At 39.0% G+C, this 12,975-nt stretch overlaps 1 protein-coding gene across 1 annotated transcript; it reads right to left on the bottom strand.

Moving 5' to 3' along the window:
- Positions 1–391: 391 nt before the first annotated feature.
- LOC145476529 (zinc metalloproteinase nas-8-like) lies at positions 392–9,147 on the bottom strand. The gene is made up of 12 exons (XM_081455394.1): positions 9,002–9,147; positions 8,259–8,349; positions 8,016–8,147; positions 7,359–7,479; positions 6,854–7,029; positions 5,998–6,246; positions 5,424–5,456; positions 4,751–4,867; positions 4,628–4,639; positions 4,013–4,126; positions 2,988–3,206; positions 392–2,313 (listed from the first exon to the last, which is right to left on the bottom strand). The coding sequence occupies exons 1-12, from the start codon at positions 9,050–9,052 to the stop codon at positions 2,117–2,119; spliced, it is 1,512 nt and encodes a 503-aa protein (XP_081311520.1). The 5' UTR covers positions 9,053–9,147; the 3' UTR covers positions 392–2,116.
- Between the last annotated feature and the right edge of the window lie 3,828 nt (positions 9,148–12,975).

The raw sequence follows: 12,975 nt of genomic DNA, 5'->3' as shown, positions 1-12,975 counted from the left end.
GAAAGAGGTCATTTTTCACGCTGATGTAGATCACGCCACGGCGCATCTATTTTAAGTTTATATGTGGTGATTTTACATCTATTTATTTTTTTGTTAGTTATATGTAGCTGACAAGTGAATAAAAAATACAGTTTCGACGTGAATAGCAGTGAGTGAAGATAAAAAATAAATCGGGTAAAATCGAGTTTTTGGACACATTTGGGAAGATAAAATGTATTTTCAGAGCGAAATTGAAAAGAGGTCTTCTAAATTAAAAAACTAACAGTATACATTTAAGTTTGAGATGTTTTCGATCAGACTTTGGTTAAATAAACAGATAGATCAGATCACAGACATCGAGACTGAGTTACTGGCAAAATAAAACTAAAACTGCAATTCCAGAGACGAAAAGGAAGATTGAACTGAAAAAGTATGTATATATCTTTTTTTAATCTGTGTGAGAAATCACTTTTATCTGAGGGAAACGCCAAAATTTTCGGTAAGACTACCCTAAAACCCTGTAATTGGAAATTTTACGGCTACTTACCTACCGTAAATTAAAAACAATAACGCTTTCACACAAGCGATATTGTTAGCATTTGACTTAGTCGCTTGATGTTCAGCCTACCTGTATCGACCTGTACTGATCACATCGAAGGAACAAGCATTCGAAGAGGCACTTAGGAAAAGTGTTGGTGGTAACCTGAATTTCGAGAAGTTTATTAACACTCCTGGGATAATCCAACAATAAATCTACTCTTAAAATTAGCGTTGTCAACAAGATAAAGATAATCATGATGAGTTGCTAAATAAATATCAGCAAAGGCAAAACACTAAAATCAATGGTAGTTTGATTTTCTTTCTTTTTTTTCTTCTTTGGATCCGTCTGGAGAGGTAAAAGATGATATTTTAGCTAAACGAAACTACGAAGTATACGTTTGTGCTAATATTTCGACAACCCGAGCAGATGGTGTGTCTTCAGGACTCTACAGAGTCAAATATAAAGACGTCCGTACGTCAATGGTGTTTTCGAAGTCTCTTGTGGGAGATGTAAACTGATTGGTCAGTTTCGTTATGATGGCGGTCTAGACTCGATCGTGTAAAGGTCGTAAATGTTGACTTGTAAGAAAGCTAGCTTTATCATTTCCTCTCCGTTTATTTTGCTGTTAACTCTTGGTCGTTTGTTGAACGCTTGCCGACTCTTCACTCGATCTCGTTTGTGACCAATTTATTAAGCCAGCTCAAAGACTACAAGATAAAATAAGTTCATCTCCCTGGATAGGCTGCGAAATAAACGTATTTCCAGCTGTTACTTGGCTCCGCCGATTTTCGGCCAATCTGAACGATCGCTAATGACGTAACGAGGGCGTACTTAATCAGCCAACAAGGACCGCCCTTTTTTGAGAAAAACGTGACGAGAAAGTACCGCCTGTTACCAGGGCGGGAAAACACACGAAAACACCTCACCATATTTATTTTCGTCTGTTAACAAATTAGGTTTTTTCCCTCGATCTGTTTAGACAGTGCGCTGGAGTGTGTAATCCCGGATGTAAGCTATTTTGCCGATGAGCAGTTTGGTCAGAAATAAGGTCAAATGCTTTGCAATTTTGGTCCCTGAAGTTTGTGTAGTTTAGTTTTAAGGGAACAATATCCATCGAAGCAAATTAACCGTATTTCACATCTTTTCACCTGGATCTTCGATTGCAAACGAAAAAGGGAGACTGATAACTAAAAGATTTCATTGGATTTTATAAAGGGCGACTTAATTACGTATTACTTCAGATACATCAGAAGGTTTGAAAACAGGTAATGAGGTATTTTGTCAAATAGGGTCTTGATTTGGAGAACTCAGATGCACCCCCTCCCCCATGGAAAATTCGATGGAGGCCCCACATGGGAAGGGTCAGGGCAAAACACATCTCTAACCAAACACAAATATTCGTATGTCATTGTAACATCCATGCCACTTTAATCGCTATTAAATCCGTCAACAAACATTACAAGGCTTTGTAACTGAAAAATTAATTCTCTCCGTTGAATAGCAAGCTAAGTTTTTCGTCCCATTTCTCGTTTCACGGCCGGCCGGAGCTGGGCATTTCAATTAACCTGAAATAGAAAAATAAAAATTGATTAGACATTAAATCAAATAACAGACCTGTACCAAAACGTGAGTTGAATAGGATATCAAATAGTACTTACTACAGAAGCCACAGGTGAACTTGCAGACCTCCTTGACATAGTCCAGGTAGTTAGGATCAGTACACATGCCATTCTGTTTGTACCCTGGGCAGTACTGAGGGTACACATCTTTACAATTTCCTGAGCCGCCGCCACCTAACAGTATGATAATGATTATATCAGACCTGTCAAAGTCCTCTTGTCTGAAAAAGGTAAATTCATCAGCTGTTACCCCGTTACTCCTGTTACTTCACTTTGCCTGAAGTAACAGGAGTAATGCATACTGTCCGCTGGTTTTGTTGCAAGTCCATATTAGGGCAACCCTCCCGCCTTCTCCCCTCTAGCATTTATTCATCTTCATTTACATAGCCAGAACCAGACTGATACCTTTCGCCAAATTAAAACCTATCCAGACTATGCACTATATATTATATTTAGTAATATCTTATTGGAACCGATGCTGCTTGGTTTTTTGACGGATGACTTGAAATGTTTGCTGGTATTGTGGAGGTGTGTGGAAACTAAAATAAAAAAAAGAAAGAAAAACATCTTCTGTGTTTCTATCGAGTTATAAAAACACGAGGGGAAGTTTGAGGGAACAAGTCGAAATGCTATGGAAATAGGAGCCGCAGGCGAGGGTTACACTAGTCCACGACAAAGATCGTTTAGTTTCCTTGTTATGTATTCTGTTGGGAAAGGACAGTTCTGACTTAGATTAGTTATACGCCCGGTTGATCACGAAGAATACAAACAATCCTTACTCAACCCACAGAAAAAAAATCCTACCCTAGAGCTCTCCCTTACCAGTTACCATGGTTACTCCAACTTACCGCAAAATCCGCAGGTTTTCTTGCAAACTTGCCCCATGTAATTTACATGTGTTTGACACATTCTTCGTTTCTTATAATCAGGACAGTACTGTGGATAAACGTCATTGCAATTTCCAGGCGGCTGAGTGGTGGGCTGGGGAGGCTGAGGTCCTTGAGTTGTGCCAGGGGGAGGGGGAGTAGGTACCGCAGTGGTTCCAGGGAGGGGAGGTTGAGTTGCACCTTAACAAAGATAAGAAAGCAATGTTATGGGTCTTAGTTAAGTTTAGGTTGAAATGTGGTGCTTAATTGTCAGATATCTGTCAGCATTTGAGCGCGGTGGCGACTTTTCACTGTTTTAAAGTGATAGAGAGTAAACACGATCCGCTTCGAACAAGGTGAAGTTCCCATGTTCTCAATTATACAAGAGAGAAATCTATCTTTATATCGCTTAAGAGTTGTATTGATTCTGTTTGTCCTTCAAAAGACAATTCTTACCGCAGAGTTTAAAAGCTTTATTTACAGACTGCTTCAGTTTTCCCAATATTATTTTTATAAAAGTAAAACAACATGTACCAAAGTTGTCCTGTATAGATTGATAACAGAAATGTTAATTAAAAATATAATATGCTTCCTGGGTCTGTTTCCGTTGCACTGCTTCGACACTTGCAGTTATCTAATTACATCGACCTTACTTAGTAACTTGAAGTAAGTAGCTTTATTTGCGTGTCAAATAATGCATCTAGCACGATAGGTGCTAACTGGACACACGTTATACTTCGAAGCCTAGCTAGTACCACGTAAAAATGATTAAAATCTAGTTCCTGGCAGCAGTTCACAGCAGTATCTCGCCCCACTCCTCACAGCTATTCCGTCAGGTAGTGCCGTTCATGTCTTTAAGTGGAGAGAGGCAATGTGCACGTCTCGCCAAAATAACACGTCGTGAAAAACCAGCCATGTTCGAACCCGAATTTCGAACCGATACAGAGTCTTAAGTGTTAGTAATTACACCAGCATGCCTTATTGATGAATAAAACTATGTTATTCACCTGAACACTGACTGCAAGTTCTTTTACAATGAACGTTCATCCAGATAGGGTTCTTTGAACACTCGCCGCCTTTGCCCCAGTCCTCACACGCCACGGGATACACATCCTGACAATCTAAAAAGTACGAAATGTTTGTTTTATTAAAATACAAATTTGCCATTAGCAATTAAACTGTAGTTCTACCTCGGTTGTTGAAACATATTTCCACGAACGCCGCCTGAAGTCATGGGCGAATATATTTTCATTTACGGGTTAAATTACTGATTCTAATTTAAAATCTGGGAGGCGTTGAGATTTAAGACGGAGTTTGATCTATGTTTAACGGAGTTTTTTGAAGTTAAAAATATTAATTTTTAAATGCAATGTTTCGGACAATGTGACAAGGCCTTCTCCGAATGAAAAGAAATGAAATATATAGAGTTTAATTATCAACATTCAACTGTTTTTTTCTCTTTTAGTTGGATTTCATGCATTTCGTAAGTTTTATGAGAGTCGCTTTTAAGTTATCAAAGGCAAACTATATCACGGTGCTCGTAAGTTTTAAACATTAATCTATATGATGTTAAAGATTTAAAGAAACAAAATCGTAGTGATACGTAAATCGACAGCGCTCACCTGAAGGTGGTTCTGCAGAAAAAAAAATTCAAAAAAGAAAGACAGTTAGTCAAAAGAATGAAAGTAAACTTTAATGCAGAAGCTTTGAAATCACCATTGTTGCGGTCTAGAACTGTCACATACCACCACATGTTCTACAGCTCTTTGGACAGTTGGTGCTCATCCACATCAGATTGAGGCCACACTCGCCCGAGTCCCTCCATCCTTGGCAGTCGTTGTATTTATCCTTACAGACACATTCTTAAAGAAATTGACACAGTAAGTCTAATTACACCTTGAGTAACAAAAGAGCGCAGAAGACGAAAGATTTTTTCATGTACTGGTTTGTAACCTGACTCAAGCTCATCTAAGAGTAAATTTTTGTTATTGTCGGCGCAGAACCAGAGCGTATATTCACGACTTTCGCGACTGTTTAGCAAATTGCGAACATTAGTTACCGCAGTAATCTCCACTCGCAAAAAATTTTGTATTTCAATCATTGAAGCAAGAATTAATTCTTTCCAAAATTAAGTACACCGAATTGTTTGTGGCTTAGAAAAATGAAAATAACATTCAGATAGCAAACTGATCCTATCTATTCGTTGTTTTTTTTTCGGAAATGTCTTAGTTTTCTCTACATTTCATTTCTGATCAAAGAATGCAAGTAGACGATTAACACCGTTGAACTGAGTCAGGTGCATGAAAAAACTGTCGATTCAGTTCGTTTTGCGACATGTTATTTTCCTTTATTTAGCCGTCTCATGTCACACTAGCTGTTCTATTTATAAATACTTCAGAAGATGAACAGAGAACTTACGAGATGGGTCCGGATTTCCACTTCCAGGTAACACTGAAAAATAAAATAAATCAAATCCATTTAACCATTGGAAGTTTTAATTTTCCTTGTATTGTTCAACACTAGTCTCTGCCAGACGGTGCGCAATCTACCGTCAGACGTCTAAGGTTTCCCCGGACCCAGTTCCCAACAGTTATCTCCTTGTCCCAAAAACCTTTATGACAGAGAAAATCTTACTATTGATGGAATAGCTATGACGAAAACTGCATGCCCTTATCCTGACCAAACTGAGCAAACCTGAAGGTTCATCAGCATGATGCTAAATTGTTGTTTTCGCAGCTCGGAGTGAACTCCCCTAGTTAGTCTTTGCAGGCTATCCAGAACCAGCATTTTTTCCCGGTTTTACACCACTTTCCCAGCATCCTTTTATATACCTAGGTAGAAGCAGGAACACACTCCCAAAGAAAGCGAACAGAGCACGAATCCTAACTGAAATCTGAATGTGAATAGAAATTTTAATGTGGTATCTAACAATGTAGTCTTCCACCTTAGTTGATGGACGAAGCGGGAATCTGAAGTCTGCGCTGTGTTTTACCTGTGGGCGGTAGCTGATTAGTCTGACAGCTGTAAAGCTTGTTTATTTTCTGAATATCCTGGGGGCTGAATTTCCTCAGGTAAACAGGGGTGACCTCGTACGAGGGATCCTTCTTAACAAGCATAGTTGGACGACAATAGCCGTTGGTGAATGCGGTGTTCTCGTAGTGCATGATGGAGGTGAGATCATACTTGAAGCCCTGTACATCAGCCTCGTCAAAAGTGTACTTGTAGAAAGCATCCTTGAAACCTGCCAAAGAAGGAAGGGCAGGTTAAGTATTGCTCATTTAATAGAATTGAATAAAACGCAACGACTAAAAACCCACAGAGTTCATTGACTATGAAGAGATATTTTATGTGCACTTTTTAAGTTGCTTACTACTTTTAATGAAATGCTCTTATCGAATTCATCATAGAAAAAATAATTTTAATAGTTTAGTTTGGACAGAGGTAATTTTCGCAAAATTTTGTAGGCTGAGGCAAATTAAAATCACCCCGAAGAATCCGATCGAGCGAACTTCGAAGATCCCATGCTAGCAAAGTAGAACGGATGACTTCCGGATAGAAGAGTGCGAAGACCCCCAAAGATCCTCTGAATTCTTCCGAAGATTGCTGAAGATCTCCTAAAGAATTAAATGATTTTTTAACGTCATCGGGAGGGTAAGTGAGAAATACGTCCGATGATCTCCCGAAGACAGTTGACGACTACCTGATGCAAGATAGCTGTTTGACGAAAGAGAACTGAAGCGCCATCAAGATATTTCACTCAGCTTGGCAGCCGATGGTGACGGTAATTGATCAGTCACCTGTTTAAGACAACTCATTCATACTGCTAGGAGAAAAAAATTTTTTCTTACCATACTGAATGTTATCCCACATAATATTAACCACATCGTCACGGTCAGGTCTGTTGTGTTCGTGGAAGTAGCCGATTGCGTGACCGAACTCGTGGAGAACAAGCCCTACATACTGACAGCCATCTCCCATGTTAAGGATTTGTTCTCCTCCGATGGCGCCCACCATTGAGTTACAGCTAGAACGAAAAGAAAGCCGTGAAAGTGAAAAGCCAGTCTGCCTAAAATGGGACATCACGGAACCATTTCACGCCCACTCTACGACTCCCTATCCCCTCCTCTTGGAGGGAATAATCTCGTATGATTTCGGCCTTTTTGGACTGAAATACGTGTTTTCGTTTAAAAACAATGTAAGCCTATCAAATGAATACAGAAACAGGCCACATATTTTAGAGGCTGAGATCGGTATCGAAAGTAATAATTAAAGGGTTTCCTTCGACGATCGAGCTGCAAATCAATAATTAAACATTTTTAGAACTTGTACAGTTGTCTTAAAAAACTCACTCACCCCGAGGCTGGTTTCATAACCCTGATGTAATCTTTTTCGTTTGTTCTCTTTACAAACCGAAGACAGGTATATTTGTGGTATTCCTTGATTCCCTCGTCAATCTGGCTTCGTAAATAATCATCTACAAAGAAAAAACAACTGTTAACGATGTAAAATGCCAATTGCTATTTTGACTACAATGCTATAACAAGTGGAGGAAGAACAAATGTAAACCTACTGATAAAAAAGTAAACTGTAACGATAGAGTATTCCCACATTAAAGTAACAGAGGTGTACCTGCTATGTTCGGAAAAACCCCTACTGAGGTATTAGAATCCATCTTTTCCTTCGCTGTTCAAGGTTATTTTTACTCCCCGAGAAGAACCAATGTAACGTTTTTCCTATTTAGTTTGATGAGTGTCACGTTATACCAATAAAGAAATTAATAAATTCGAATTCATTCTTGACATCTGGTTCCAGTTTATTTGCAGCTTACTTTCATAATGTGCCCAACCGATGCTTTAAGTACGACAATATTGCGAAATGGTGTCCCCCGAAAGGTAAAATTTTCAACCCCTAAAAGATACGATTAACATTATGTCATCGCAAAATAAGGTCTCCTCCCCCTTCCCCCTCCCTCCCCACCCCACCCCATTTAGCTCTCAATTTATCCCTTACCCACACTTGCATCCAGAATATAAGGCACAACTCCATTTTTCCACAGATTCACGTTCTTCATGGCATTTCTCGACTCTCCCCGGTACAGAGCGGCAGTTTTGCTGTCGAGCATAATATCTCCTTCGACAACGTCTGCGAACAACAATGTACTAGGTCAGCAGATTCAGCAATCATTTGGTTAACCAGGATTTTAGATGAAAATGGATGTAGATTTATATAAAACTTATTTACGAATTTATTCACCTCCTGCCTGCAATGATGATCTTCCTTTGAAGTTCTTCGTGAAGGTATTGTATCCTGGAGGTCTTGGAGACTTCTGGTCTCCTGCCAGTAAAGAAATATTAACAGTTAAAACATATTTAATATGAAAGACACCCTGTAAAAAATACCAAGAGCAAGTTTTAGACCTTTAAGGACAGCTCCCACTGCCGGCAATCACGGTTGTGGTCCTGGCCACACACGAAACAGTAAAGTGAGGTTACATTTTTAAGCTCCCATTAGCGGAAACTTTCAGTCCTGCTCTCAAAGATATCCCCCTATGGGACATGCCGAAGTGGTTTTGTTCGTGCAAAGCCCGATAATGGCTTTTGTTGGTTGGACAGGTACCAAAGCAAAGTATAAACAGAGGATCACTTTGGAAAGTCACCCCTATAAGACTATAACTTGTTGAAAGCTGTAATTGAATTTGTCGTAGGGAAAATCTTTATCGTTCTATTTTTTTTATTTTGGCCTCATTCAGTTCAAATTAGGTTGATTTGGCTTTGTGCTGATCAAGTTATCTCTATTTCATCTGCTCCTTACGTTATTTGGTGTCTTCTTATTTTTAGGTGGAAAATGGCCTCTGCAAGTTAAACGAAAGTTAAACGGTTGTGTAAATCTGCAATTGTACTTGTCGAGATTGTCCGGCAGGGGCGGGCCCCTTCCATTTTCAGTGTATTCCCCCCCAAGGAAAGACAATTGAATAAGAAATACCAAATCATTATATACTTGCCGTGGGCACACAAAGCCATGAGGACAACGACGAAAAACGTCTTCATCTTGACTCGGAAAATGAACGTTTCTTGTTAACGTCTATGTGGCTCGAGGCGTCTTTTAGAGTAGGTGCAAAATGTTGGAGGTCGTTCTCTTTCTATGAGGCGGTATTGCGATATTGATCAAAGCCATCTGCACGGTTGTACTAACAGAAAGAAAAACAAAGAATATCTCAAATTTTTGTCAAAGCACCATTTCTTTGTAAAGTTATACAACTATGACACGCTGAAAGCAGCTGTTCATATTTTTGGTGAAAAATCGTTTGCAATGTCTTGACAAAGCCATGAAAGGCTTTGTACATTACACAATGAGTCGCAAATCAAACTGTATTGCTGTTTACAATTACGTTTTAAAAGAAAAGTTCTTCGAATTACGTGTAGATTAAGAAGAAAACGTCTCGATTTTACTTAGTGAAAGAAAATTGGATTAAATTAGCACCCAAATTAACAGCTTGGTGAAAATTAAAATATTTTGTGAGAAGTCCACTTTAAAAGGTCTTTACCGGCTTGTGCGTGTTAAGATATTATTGGGAATATAGTCAGCTGAAACGTTATATGCTAAATACTAGCATTTTCATAATTCAAGCAATTCAACAGTCATGACTTTAAAGACCAATTGGTTTACCTTGCAGGCGCTAACTCCATTACACATAGCATAATGAGTCGAGAAGTAAAGCTGCTTTCAATGGACTAGATAATAATGCCGAACCATTGAAGGTCGGGGTGATGATAGCTACTTGAGCCTCTTAAAAACATTAGATTTTTAATTTTTTCCTAATTAACCCGAATTTGATTTTAAGGCTCCAATACACTCATCATATTCAGCCGTTTTCAAATTCAATGAAGCACCAACTTTATTCAAAAGATTGTTTATTTATTTTCATTTTTACTACGAGTGGCGTATTACGCGCCAGGTAGTCTCCTTTTTACACTGGTCCCATCAGCTGATCTGCCTAGTCGTGGACTAAATTGATCCCACTCATCTCTGTTAGCAGGTCTTCGCCTAATCAAAACTCCTGCTAAGCTCTTGTCTAACTCTCTTTCTATTAAATAAAACGATTTTTTCTCAAGACAAACGTATATTCCAAGCACTGTAAAATTCTTCTAGGGTTACAGTTTTCGTAAGATCAGCTGCGCACTAGGGGTTTACTACGCAAACTTACAGTGTTTGTTATGTGTATCCAGTGATCGCTTAAAACAATACCTGTATTCCGTATTTACACACAATAAATGATCTAGTTTTATCTGAATTTATTTTTACTCGAATTTCATTTGGTTAATAAAGAGTAAAGCTACCTCTCGACTGCACAACTGCGCCCCTAATAAACATCATAAAATCAAGATCTATCAGCTTATAAAGCAGAATAACCCTCTATACTGTAGCCCTTGTTCTGTATATTTTATTTTTGCAGTATTCTCGAAGACTTTATTTGAAAACTATAGGGATTGCTTTTATGTATCGGTTATGTTTAGTTAGTTAGCATACTTTATTGTTGTAAACGCATAACATTTTTCACTCCAAATCCTAATTCCTGCCGCGACCGAATCTCTTCCTTCCTAATTGAAGCAAGAACTATATCTCTGACGGCCCTCTCCGTCCTCTCCAACCTCTCCAACCCCCCTACGAGCAAGAAAGAGCCGCTCTTCAAGCAAGGGCCTTTCCTCGACAGAAGCCCATCACTGGACGTTTGGCCTCAATTATTTTACTAATATTCCTACATCAACCACGCTGTTTTTCCTTGATTGACCTTTGATTTAAAATCACGCCTGTATGAAACTGGGCACACAGGGTACAGAATTTACTGTTTCCAAAACATTTACAGTCTGTTGCCTACTTCATCAGCCCCTTGCATAACTCTGTGACGCGACATGGTCTTTAATAACCCTGTCTTGTGACATGTTCAATAAAACTCGGTCATGTATAACCGATGTCAATAATTAAAAGACTCAAAAAAGTGGCGCGGAATTAAATCGATTTCAAAAAAAAAAAAAGAAAGAGCGAGATAATTATAAGTACATATATGGTTTATCGCTTGCTAATTTTGAGTGCATTGATGTCTAAACTCATTTTTTATGCTGGTTTCAAGTTTCTAAAAATTAAACCTCCAACTTACAATCTTAGGCCACGTCCAAACTACGCCGGAGGGATTTGAAAACGGAGCTGTATTTCTCCGGTTAATTAGGCCTACCGTCCACAAAAATCCGAAGAAATTGTCCACTGAAAAGGAAACCTTTTGGAAAATGTTCTTGAAACCGGAGGAATTTGAAAAGTGAACTTTGCGTTTTGGTGTGGACAGGAAAATTTTGAAAACGGTGCTTTTGTAAACGATTACGTCACGATGTTTTCGATCGATTTTGAGGCTTTTAACTCTATTGCTACGTTTGGAAATAATCCCACCTCGTCGTCCGACCACGAAAAGTACGTATACTTATTTTTGTTGTTTGCCTCAGAATTGTTCTTCGTTCGGCCTGAATTTGACATTTTTCATTGAAGTCCGTTCAAACAGATTTAAAAGATGGCGGGAACAACAATCGTTTCACTAGAACCTTATTACGCGCATGCTCGCGGGTGCATTCAAGTGTTTCTGCCGCTTGTGATTGTCGCGTTGACGGAAAACATTTGATCCGTTTCAGTTTAGAGTGAAACCTCCGTTTTCGAATTCCTCCGGTGTAGTATCGAAAAGGCCTTACTTATTCAACACCCTCTTTTCATTCTGATAAACATTTTGAGCTACGACAACGTGACAACGTTATGCAAACCTAACGGTCTCTTCCCTGAAAAATATATATTTGGTAGCAAACCGTTAGTATAGGAAAGGTGCGAGGAATAGGAAATTCTCATTTTTGGGGGAGAAGTTTTATCTGCAATATTTTTTTTTTCCGTAGGGAATCATGTATTATTTTTTTTTTCTCTTTATGGAGAATAAGTCTTATCTCCCATATATTCGATGCATGAATTTTTGTTCAGGGTTGCCCGCTGTGTCTGAATTTTTCTCTACACCTATCCATGATTGACATATGAAAAGCTAAAACCGGGTTACAGTTATTGAATTTGGTCGGTAAAATATTGCGTCGGGTTACTTTTACAGACGTTGAATTCAATGCAATAATTGATTACAAGATGATTCTATGAGATCATTGGCTAAATTTATTTCAATTTTAATTGTCATTTCAAAATTGTTTGCGAAAAAGTGTAAGAGAGGCTGCAGCTGTGTAAAGGAGAAACAAATCATGAAATATCACCGAGCTTAAAAGATGCCTCACTGAACTTTGTGATTAACAGACGTAACCTCACCACTGTAAATAGAAATTACCGTTAACAATAGTTATTCCTGTTTTCAAAGGAGAAATTCTGAAGGCACAAATTTGAGGAATACGGAAGGATACGTCGTATAAGCGCAAGCATATCTATTGGACCACATACCTCAAAGCGATTTCATACTTTTCGCACGCTCAAGGATGACATTGAAGACCATGTTTAACGTGTTGATTTACTGCGCTCTTGTAATAGTCGCCTTCCTTGGCAATATCTTGGTGCTTTTCGCCGTGAAAAAGAACCGGCATGTGCACACGACAACAAACTTTCTACTGGCTAATCTGGCTGTTGCTGGTCGATGGACGGCAATATGGAGTGTGCCTTACGTTGTGCTTAGTTCTTTAACTCATCCACAAGGCAAAGTTGGTGATTTCTCGCGCAAGTTTTTGTCCATGAATAACATGAGTGGATTGTCGATTCTTGTATCGGTTTGTACGATGACGGTGCAGTGCTAGCGGTTGAGAGATACCACGCCTTGTTAAACCCGATGAACGCGCAGCTGAGGTTAAAGAAAGGCTCTGTTTGGTTTGCAGTGGCCGGGTTTTGGCCCTTTGCTGAACATGCCAACTGTCCTTTACGCTGTGTATGACGAGAAGACAGAGCAATGTGTGTA

Source organism: Orbicella franksi, chromosome 2 (genome assembly GCF_964199315.1).
Source record: "Orbicella franksi chromosome 2, jaOrbFran1.1, whole genome shotgun sequence".
NCBI lineage: Eukaryota > Metazoa > Cnidaria > Anthozoa > Scleractinia > Merulinidae > Orbicella > Orbicella franksi.
This window is presented reverse-complemented; position numbering and strand designations above follow the sequence as displayed.

Coding starts and splice junctions, on each gene's coding strand:
- LOC145476529 (XM_081455394.1), bottom strand. CDS start 9,052: ATGAAGACGTTTTTCGTCGTTGTCCTCATGGCTTTGTGTGCCCACGGC. Junction 7,030..7,358: donor GTTATGAAACCAGCCTCGGG/GTGAGTGAGTTT, acceptor TTTTCGTTCTAG/CTGTAACTCAATGGTGGGCG. Junction 6,247..6,853: donor GTGGGATAACATTCAGTATG/GTAAGAAAAAAT, acceptor CTTCTTTGGCAG/GTTTCAAGGATGCTTTCTAC.